Genomic DNA, 10,622 nt, shown 5'->3' with positions numbered 1-10,622 from the left:
GAATGATTATTTCTTGGTGAATATTGTGACCAAGAAATCTGATATTTGTTTGAAAAAAAAAACTAATTTTTGATTTGAACACAGCAAGACCATTTTGTCTAATAATATTGACAAAAGTGTTTATGTATTTGAAATGTTGATCAATCAATTGAGAAAAAACTAAGACATCATCAATGTAGACAGAGACAAATTTAGAGTAAGGATTGGATATGTCATTCATAATATTCTAAAATTCAGAAGGAGCATTTTTAAGACTAAAGAACATTATGTTCCATTCGTATTGCCTAAAAGGAACAGTAAAAGTAGTTTTATACTTATCTGCTTCACTGATTTGGATTTGTCAAAATCTTGCCTTCATGTCGAATTTAGAAAAGATTTTACCAGAGTTGAGACAGTTGAGAAGGTTTTTTTTTTTTTTTATTTGGAACAGGATACCTAATCCATTGGAAAGCTTGGTTAAGAGGTTTATAGTTGATAACTAGTCTAAGAGTATCTCTTTCTAATTTTGTTTGCTTATTGACATAAAAGTAGAACATGACCAAGAGCTTTTATTTTTTCTAATTAGTTTTTTGTCTAAGAGATCCTTAATATCTTTCTGACAATATTGAAGTAATTCTTCATTCATTTAGATAGGTCTTGCCTTCATAGGGATTTTTTTTTAAAGTCTCTCTCATAAGGAAGATCTATTATATGTTTCTTTCTATTCCAAAATGCATATGGAAGATCGAAATAGATTGAAGATTGGATGGATTCTAGAACAGATTGAATCTTCTTCTGAATGGATAGATTCTTTAGCTGAGTCTCAATGTTGCCAAAAGAAACTATTTCTTTTAGAAAATTAATTTGATTAATCTTATTCTGAATAAAATTAATATTTCTAGTGATTGGTTTAGTAGAAAATTTAAAAGTAATTTGCTAGCCTAACTAAAAGCTCAAAATTTCTTCTTTTGAAAATTGAAGTAGGAAAAGAGATTTTATAAAAAGTGTTCTCAAAATGATTTCGTTTTTTAGGTTTTTCACAAGAAAAAAGCTTGTTTTTATTTTCAAACATTGATTCTTAATAATAACTTTAGATAACTTGTAATTAATCTTAAGTTTAGAATCACTGGCTGTACTCAGTTTTTCTGAAGTTTTTTCAAAATATTTAGTAGATATTAAACCTTCTAAAATACAATTTGAATCAATACAAATATCAAAAAATGCTAAAGTATCAAGAACAAAGTCATCAATAATGATTTTGATATTAATATAAAACTTTTGGATTTTGATTTGATTAATCAAACCCATAAAAAATTCTTCTTCTAGTTTTTCAAAATCATTTTCAGAAAGTTATTCTTTTGCAACTTTATATTTACAATCATCTTCAAGTTGTGAGAGAATAACTTGATGAATTTGTTGTTACTCTTTGATCTTACGAATTTCTTTTTTGAGATTGCTAATTTCAATTTGTAAATCTTGTATCGTAGTAGGTTTAACAAAATTGTTTTTTAATTTTTTGAAAGTGTTGTTTACATCAAACTTATTGGTTGTAATAAGTTCTTTAGGTTTTTTTGTTTCTAAAACTTCTTTGAGATTATTAAGAAAACTTTTCTTTTCTTGAGGGTCAGGAATAGAATTAATAGCTTCAAAAAGAAGATCTTGTCCTTTTGTCAACATATTGACTATAGGAATTTATCACTATCAGAGGAGGATACTTTATCATTCTATTGAATTTGATTGATATCTTTATAAGATTTTTTGGAAGAATCTTCTTCTGAGTTTTCAATCAAAAGATTATTGATTGGTCCTCAATAGAAGAATCAAGGTTAAGATTGTTAATCTTTTTCTTAAGTCTACGGTATTTGCTTATATGACCAAGTTTACCACAATTGTAATAAGTGACCCCAGTCCTAGGTTTCCTAGGAATATTTTTAGAGATATTATCCTCTATGGATTTCTTGGATTGCTTATTGCAGTTATACTTCTTCTTATAGAACTCTTTTTAGGTTCTATCTCTTTCTTGGGATATTATTTCTTTTTCTTGGTTGGACAGGCAAGTAAGCCAAATTGTTCACAAAAGGACCCTAAATCTTTTTTCTTCTAGGCTTTCTCCTTGGCTAGTTGTCTTTGAATCTTGTCATCTTGACAAATTTTTAAGGCAACTTTCTGGACATACGAAATTAGCTAACCATAACTAAAACTATCATAAGGAATTTCTCTACTGACAGACTGGCTACAAATTTTATCACTAACCTTATATCTTAAAGATCTAGGAATATCAGGTAAGAACTTTTCTTTTCAAAACGATTTTTGGCTATCTTTTTTTGTGTAAACTCTAGACAAGAAAGTGTCTCTATACCACCTAAAATCAGCTAAAATTCTACACTTAAGGTTTGATAGTAATTCTGCAGATATATCTTTCAATAATTTTCATCATGCAATTTGAACCTTATGATTCCAATACCAATGATCTTACAGGATTTGTTATCACTAAGAAGAACAAAACCTCCTTCAAATTCTATAAATTCTTCAAACCATAATCTGTTTGGAGTCATATGAAATGAGCATCCCAAGTCCATAATCCATTATGCATTACCAACACTTCTAAACACCATTAGAACTTCTTATGACTCATATTCATCCTTAACGAGAGTTACACCTCCAAAGTCCTAAGGCCTTTCAGGAGTAGTAACATTCTTTTGCCTCCCAAGGGAATATTGTCTTGTGTAACCTTCTTTCTTACGATGGTAGCACTAAATGTTCAAGATATTATTTCCACCATTCTTATTTTGAGACTTGAACTTTCGTCTCCTAGACTTTCTTTCTTGAATGTTCTTTCCTACACTATCAATCATTCACCATTCACTGAAGACTTATCAATTCTCTCATTCAGTAGTCCTGAGAACTTAGAGTTGCTTGAAATTCTTCAAGAGAGAGGGACTCTATTCCATATAGTAAGGTTTCTTTGAACTGATCATGTGTCTTAGGCACGAGCACAATAAGAGTAACACTTGTTCGTCATCTTCTATTTCAACATCAATGTTTTCAAGATCAAGAATCAACTTATTAAACTCAGCTAATTGTTCACTAATTTCCTTTTCACTACTCATCTTAAACAAGTATAATGCTTGTTTCAAATAAAGACAATTTACCAAAGATTTTGTCGTGTAAAGCTTTCAAGCTCAGTCCATAACCTTGCAACAGTCTTCTCCTTTGATACTTGTTCAGCACTGTCTCTAAGACTCAAGACAACGGCACTGTGAGTCTTCTCAAACAATGTTTTCCTATCTTTCTCTGCCATAGTAGCATCAAGCTTGGATTCACCTTCAAGTACTTCCAAAAGACCTTTTGAAAAGAAGAGCTCACATTTTTAATTGCCATAATCCAAAATCATTATTTTCAGTGAATTTCTCAATTTCGTACTATGCATAAGCCATTTTAAATCACTTCGCACTTAGTGCACCAATTTGTTATGAAATTAAACTAAATTTACTGACATAACAAACAAGAACACCTTTCAGTATTGCAAACAATCACGAGAGATTACAAGAAAATAAATAACAGAGAGAAACACAATACACACTAAAAAATTGCATGCTTAATTAAAGTATTAACAAACCTTAATCTACATTCATGAGAAATCACTATCAATATCAAGTTTGATTTTTCACTAAATTATAGAAGGATTATTTTTTAAAGTTACAAAGAAAAATATATTTCAAAGAAATATAAAATTCAGGTCCTTATATATACACTTTGTTTTTTTTTCACACACATTAGATTGAAAAATATCTTTATATATCTTGCTTACACATGTAACTAACTCTAACTAATTAGAAAATAACTAAAGATTCTCCACTTATATCAATATTCTATGGTTTATTATTTATTGAGCCAAGATCAACACAACTACTTTCATCAAAGAATTATAATTTAATTAATTAATTATAAGTTTTCAACTAATTAATTGTAAGCTATAAAATATAAGATTTTAGCTAATTTTATCATAGAAAACTTATAACAATTTTTTTTTCAAAATTATTCATAAAAATATTCTTGTTTAAGAATTTAAATACCAAATTGAATATAAATATAGATAATTATGAATTTAACAACAATGATGGCTTCTTTCACTTAAAAAAATGATGATGATGGCTTGATGGGTCAACTTCCTTTTATTCTTTTAACTAAAAGTTCTGTTGTGTTTTATTGTCAGGGCTTACTCTATTTTCTTTTGTTTCTCTCCCATTTTCTTCGTACACCCGTGTTTCCCTAATAAATTTCATAAAACACAAATTTAATTAAGATCTTGCTGATCATTATCCTAAAAGCAGTTACTAAAGAAACAAAAATTAGAAACTTTTTTATCCTAAGGGCACTACTAAATATTTTCCAATTAAGAAATCAATGCTTTCACTTAACTCTCTTCACTGTAAGAGTAGGCAAAAGCAGGATTATGTGATTTATGGGAACATGCTTGTGTACTCCATTTAAAGCCCAATTTAAGTTTATGCGAGCTCCGCCAGTTCTCCTGACAATCCATCAAGACAGTGACAATTCTCCTGAGAAAGAAAATTAGGCATACAAACTTCCCAAGGAGAAGCAAAAACAAATTCCAGATAAAATATTATATTCGTTCGATTCCCCACGTGGATGCACCCTAAAGTTATAAGGTGAGAAAAATAAAAAGAAAACTATAATGACGCATCTGTCCCACTTTAGCGCACTCACCATTAAAGGAAACCCAAAAGTTTTTGGGGTGTTGTACGAAGTTTTAGAGTATGTTAATTTTGCTTTTTTAAAATAAATATTTTTACAAAGGAATACAAATATTATATATAATTGTTTTTCTCTGTTTGAAGGTACAACTAATTCTGCATCGACTTTCATACATCTGCTTAAAATTTCAAAGGTTTATACAAAGCATTGTGTTTAGTCTAATTATTATTGAAACATTGTGTTTCCACTTTCTATCTCTTATTCATTCAAACAAAGTATTTAATCGCTCGCACTTGACAACTGATTTTTAATTCGAATGCATTTTGTATAATTTTAATATATATATATATATATATATATATATATATATATATATATATTGTACAAACCATTCCACTCTTAACCTCTCCCACATATCCAATAAAAATTCCAAAATCATATTGGAGAGATTGGAACTATAAACATAGCATAAAACTGAAAAATAAAATATTGAAAAAAAAACAATAAAATAAAATAAGTGTCCCAATATAAAGATGAACATCATTTCTGCATCTGCATTCATAAATGATCAAGGAGTCAACTGAAAATACACAGGATCTTTGCCGAATCCTTAAAATTATGGAACAGCAATAGCCTACTAAATACCAGTACAACACTTCAAAGCCTGAATTGATGTCCTGATCTAACAAGCATTTGAATTATTGCTGTCTGAAATTTCTCATACCTGACAAGATTTAAGGGGAAAGAAGATATCAATAACAATAAGCAAACAGATACTTCAAAGAAACACTTCAGAAAATTCCAGGAAATCGCAGATACCCTGGTTACAGCATATCCACTAATCAGAATGACACCATATCTCTCAATTGCAACATCCTGTAAGAGAAATAAGAGAGACAGCAGAAAATCTGTGGCCGCTTATAAAATTAGCCACCTGCTTGTGTATTTGTATTGTACTATATATATATATATATGTTTCTTTCTTTTAGCCTACGAGCATGAACTTGGGTGCGTGAGACACAAAATAAGACTAGCAACCCAAAATAAAAGCATGCACTTCAGCCCAACTAGAGACTGTGTAAAGAATGCCAGATAAACCCTTCCAATTAGAAGTGCTTCCTTCAATGTATTCTTTCTGTTTCTTAACCAAGCCAGAAAACAACGGGACAAATGAAATACCAAACTGCGTCCCTACTCTCCTAAGGCTTGAACTTGAACCAATCACAATTCCTACATCTGCTTCAAGTAGGCAAAGTAAATCACCCACTGAATCTCCAATGTAAATAGTTAAGTTCTTCTTATCATCATTGCAACTTTTCATTATATTACGAAAAGCTTCAACTTTGTCAATGGGAGACTCCACCTTCTTAACAATTTCACCCGTGGAAACAGATCCCTCATACGTGAACTCATTAGCATGAACATTCAACTCATTTAAGTCAGCTGCTCAAAAATTAGAAAAATAACATTATAAGAAAATAGGAGACTAAAATATATTCAACTGCCAATTTAAATCAACTTGGCAAATTCTCTGCAAAATGTACAGATAAAGAATAATGTATATATAAAACCACAAAAGATAAACTACTTGAGTAAACAAGACATCAACAATTATTAAAATTACAGAAAAGCCATGAAGGTTTGATCAAGGCAATCTAGGCTAGATAACAAGGGAACAATTATTTCAATTGAAAAATTGTGCATACACTCCAAGTAAATAACAGAAAGAGGATCAAGATATGCTTTCCATGTCAAAACATATGGATAGAAACACACAACTTAACAGATAATAACATGTTGTCTGGTTTACTGTTAACATACTAAAAGCTGAATGTGTATCCCGTACTTAAATCTTTGAAATCTAAAACATTATACACTGAAGTAGCAAAAAAACATGTGGGCTAAAGTGGGTCAAAATTCTAGCCAAGTTTTCAATTTCATTTCATCACAGTAATAACAATTCCCTGATAACAACCATGGGTAGAGCAGGACTGCGAGGCCTTCAAAAATTCCATCCCCTAGTAAATGTAAGGATTAAAATAATCTCAGAAAATATGATCACTCTCCAAAAAAACATAGGAACGATTGCATAAGCCTGACAATGCCATTATGTCTTACTCCTCCCAGAACTATAAAAAAACACCATGAGAAAATGCTCTGAGGTGAAAGAACAAGTGTGTCCACCAACAACCTAACTTTATCAGACACAGCATGAACAGGACAACTGCCAGAGTGCAAAATCAACACAACAATAATTGATTTATATAGAAGCCCTAAGAAAAAAGGATTTTTAATTCCACAGCCTCAAGTTGCTGAAAATTAACAATTGGAATTTAAGTGTCAGCACTCAGCAAACAGGTCTGAAATTACAGATCAAGGTAGGGAGTAAGTACCTGAAGAGAAAGCAGACCTAATGAGGTCATCACACCAGCAGTACGAAAGAACATGCACATTGGCATTCAAATTTTCATTCTTGACAATTCTCTGAAAGAATTTAGTGCAACCATCTTGAAGGATCAGACGCTCTCCAGCACGCTTTATATCTTCTAGATTTATACCCTTGAGCACCCCTGACTCGATAACCCTATTATTTGCAGTGTTCTCAAATTGTGAAAGTTTCTCAAGTGCTATAGATAGTTCTTTATAATCAAAATGGTCCACTGCAAATCACAAGGTAAATGCCAATTAACAAAATCTGAGCAAAACACAGAATTCATCCAACCTATTTAATTTAAGACTAAGGTAGAAAGAATACAGAAAATGACCATACATCCACTGGAAGGAATAATGCTTTCGATGCATTGCTCGTACTCCTCTGTATACTGTCTGGATAGAAAACTCCATGTATTCCTGAGGTCAGAAGATGACATCCGAACAATTTGATCTTCAGGCTGATTCTGATCAGATTTTGATGCCGTCACTATAGCAATTTCTGCCAAGATGGCCGATGAATCAACAACGGTGCATGTTAAATCAAAATCAGAAAAAATTATGAGACGATCTTCTGCAGGGTTATGTCCTTTAGTTAAGGGTACTATAGTTGGCTGATAGAGTGGCTGAGCAGAGAAGAACTCTATTTCAAGCTTCATTGCTTGGTAATAAAGCTTTTCAATGACATCGAGTTCTTCACCAGTCAAAGAGACACTTAGTTTGTCGAGCAAATCTTCAGTTTGCAGAGTAGAAGCCTAAATTGAAATATAAGAATAACTGAGTAGATGGGGCACAAGAATGCCATGACTAAAATGTATATTCGACCAAGATTCAAAATAGTATCCAAGCAACCACAAGGGCTATATGGTATGGCTCTACTGTCAATATGACAAACCTGGAAACCATCAGAGGAATAGTTGTCGATCCACTTGTTATAAGGGTGAGTACTTTCGTTGGAATCAAGAAGTTCCTGGAACTTCTTACCCAAAAAGGCATAAAGTCTCATGCAAGGAGTCATGGCACCTAAAGTATAAGCGGCAATTTTTGTTTTCTCAAATGGTGTTGCAAGACCTTTCAGTCCTTCAATCTTCCCAGAGGCTGTATCCCGCAGAAAATCTGTGTATTTAACAGTTGCAGAATTAATGCTGTGCTCTTTGGCAAAGTCCAACCCCCATTCCTACACCATTAGCAAAACACCACAATAATTAGGCTTAATGATTAGTAAAGTACAAAAAAAAAATTGCAAGCATGTGAACTATAAATTGGTCGTTTGAAATTTTCATGCTTTTATACAGTTTAAGTTTAAAGATTGGCTTAATCCCGAACAATAATAGCATGCTGAGGTGAAATTTGGGCAAAACACATGCTTTTATTTTTTTTTCCTTTCCAGAAAAAATTATCAACTCTTCATCCCCTTGTTCCACTGGAATGGATGTCTCGTGGTCAAGCTCCAACTACATAAAATGTCATTATTATGCATGCAAAACATTTGAAATTTTTTCACATAATGGAAAGGGATCCATCACAGCATTTAGCAGACAATTTATGCCCTTTACTATTATTAGCACACAAATCCTAAAATATTATACAGGACCAATCCCATTTACAAGTTGAAAATCATGAAAAAGAACATTCTTCCCCTCAAATAATTCATAATTAAAGTCACAATTCACAGACAGAAGCTTTGAATCATAATGATTAAGATATAAAAACCTTGTTCCATTTCAGCTCATGCTACACTGAAAATTGTCTTACCTGTACCAGTGAGTCATGCATCTTCAGCTCCTCGAGAACTGCCTTCCTCAACTCAGAAATTCCAAGTTTTGCATCATCATCATCAGCACGCTCTTCAGCCAACTCGTACCTATGAAATCATTAAATACAAAGATGAAACTTTAAACAAACAAATTATTTTGCATAATCTTGTAATAGATTTTATATCAAAGAGAAAAAAAGAGTCAGTGGGAGAGTAGAGTAGGTCTTCCACGGTTTCAAGATGTAAAGACCGAAACTCACCTCAATCAAATGTACATACAATTTCACGAAATAATCTAACCCTCCAGTTTTGGTTGCTGAGAAAACTGACAAACAGAACAAAGAAAAAAGACATAAAATAAAATTCCAATTTCCAAAGACATGAATAAATTAAGTTGCACTAACTTGGAAAAACCATAAATTAAGTGAGACGAAAATTATAACGTTCGAGTCATGAGAACATTTCATCCTCTACCATCTAAAATAATAAACATTCTATTATCTATATAATTGTTTCGAGCCATATCTCGCGCCGTATGAGTTTAAAAACAACATCGAACTTCATTTATTAATTCTTTAATTACTCAACTAGCTTTTCGTAAACTTTCTCAGCAACCAAACTGGGGACAATAACAAGATGAGAAAATCATCATGAGAGCGCAAGGAAGGGATTATGCAGAATAAAATCGTAATAAATCACATAGGCATTAGTTTAAAAGAGGAAAATAAGAATTAGGAAAGAGAAGATAGGGAACTAACGCTTTAGCAAAGGCGCGAAGAAAATGAACGTCTTGAGCGATGTAATGGCGAAAGGAATCGATGTGCAAATTACCGGCGGCCAAGGCGATGGCGAAGGGAGTGTAGATGGCGAAGATGGATTCGCGAGTGAATTTGATCCAAAAGCGTCTGGCAAGCCCGGGTTCGCTGTTGTGATTGTGGATTGCAGCCATTGGGATTGACGATCTCGAAATGGAAGTGAACGAGAGAGGAACCAAACCTCGAAATGAGATTGAACGGATGAGTGAGGTTTTGATTGGGTTTCGGAGGAACCACCGCATGCGCATCAAATATCAATTACACAGACGGCGATGCCCCTCTCCCTCTCGCTCTCTCTCTTTTACAATCTTCACACAAAGAGACCACTGCCTCCCACCCCTCACACTCTTCTCTTCTGGGCTCTGCTATATCTCTCACTCCGGCCCAAGCCCCACTTAAGCTACACATGGCCCGTAAAGATCCTTTCGTGTATAAAATTAGATCTCACCCAAAGGATTACATTTTCAGTTTTTTTTTTTAATCATACATATTTAATTTTTTAAACTTTAAATCAAATATTTTATCTTAAAATTTTATCTAATAATTAATAAAAATAGAATATAAGTATGAGATATTATTATGTTGTATAAATAATTGAAGAAAAGTATACAAGCTATTTAAATAACAATACAAAATAAAATATAATAAAAAAATTTATTTTATTTTATTATTTTATTTTTAATAAATGTTCATAAACCAAGGGTTTTTTATGTAAATAAAAAAAATTTAAAAATTTATTTTGTAAATGTCTTGTTTTAGAAAAGTTTATAATCTTATCTTAAAAATATAATAATGGAAGTCGACTTTAATTGACTTTGGTTAAAATTTTGAATCGAGCTACAAGAGAATTGACTTTTAGTCATTTATTTTTTGCAAAGAAGTCAACTACAATCGACTTGTGTTGAATTATTTTTAATTTTGTA

At 32.0% G+C, this 10,622-nt stretch overlaps 1 protein-coding gene across 6 annotated transcripts; it reads right to left on the bottom strand.

Moving 5' to 3' along the window:
• Nucleotides 1-5,111: 5,111 nt before the first annotated feature.
• Nucleotides 5,112-10,041, bottom strand: LOC113871211 (bifunctional TH2 protein, mitochondrial). 6 transcript variants are annotated; one of them, XR_003505778.1, is made up of 9 exons: nt 9,643-9,779; nt 9,145-9,209; nt 8,884-8,992; nt 8,024-8,305; nt 7,469-7,883; nt 7,092-7,358; nt 5,518-6,141; nt 5,344-5,422; nt 5,114-5,250 (listed from the first exon to the last, which is right to left on the bottom strand). XR_003505778.1 is itself a non-coding variant. In XM_027508142.1 (6 exons), exons 1-6 carry the CDS (start codon nt 9,945-9,947, stop codon nt 5,729-5,731), a joined length of 1,791 nt encoding a protein of 596 aa, XP_027363943.1. In that variant the 5' UTR covers nt 9,948-10,041; the 3' UTR covers nt 5,112-5,728. The 6 variants fall into 6 exon arrangements, 1 of the variants encoding a protein (XP_027363943.1); XR_003505774.1 differs by lacking the exon at nt 9,145-9,209 and having other exon boundaries at nt 9,643-10,025; XR_003505775.1 differs by lacking the exon at nt 9,145-9,209 and having other exon boundaries at nt 5,114-5,244; nt 9,643-10,025.
• Nucleotides 10,042-10,622: the final 581 nt, after the last annotated feature.

The sequence above is a fragment of the Abrus precatorius genome, unplaced genomic scaffold (genome assembly GCF_003935025.1).
Source record: "Abrus precatorius isolate BTA unplaced genomic scaffold, Abrus_2018 Scaffold7, whole genome shotgun sequence".
Taxonomy (NCBI): Eukaryota; Viridiplantae; Streptophyta; class Magnoliopsida; order Fabales; family Fabaceae; genus Abrus; species Abrus precatorius.
Note: the sequence above shows the minus strand (reverse complement) of the source record. Positions and strands in the feature narration are given on the sequence as shown.

Bases quoted from the DNA above. Each gene is read 5' to 3' on its own strand.
- LOC113871211 (XM_027508142.1), bottom strand. From the start codon at position 9,947: ATGCGCATGCGGTGGTTCCTCCGAAACCCAATCAAAACCTCACTCATC. The intron at 8,993-9,642 runs GTTAGTTCCCTA...ATGATTTCATAG, and splicing joins CTTCGCGCCTTTGCTAAAGC to GTACGAGTTGGCTGAAGAGC. The intron at 7,884-8,023 runs GTTTGTCATATT...ATTTCAATTTAG, and splicing joins ATTCCTCTGATGGTTTCCAG to GCTTCTACTCTGCAAACTGA.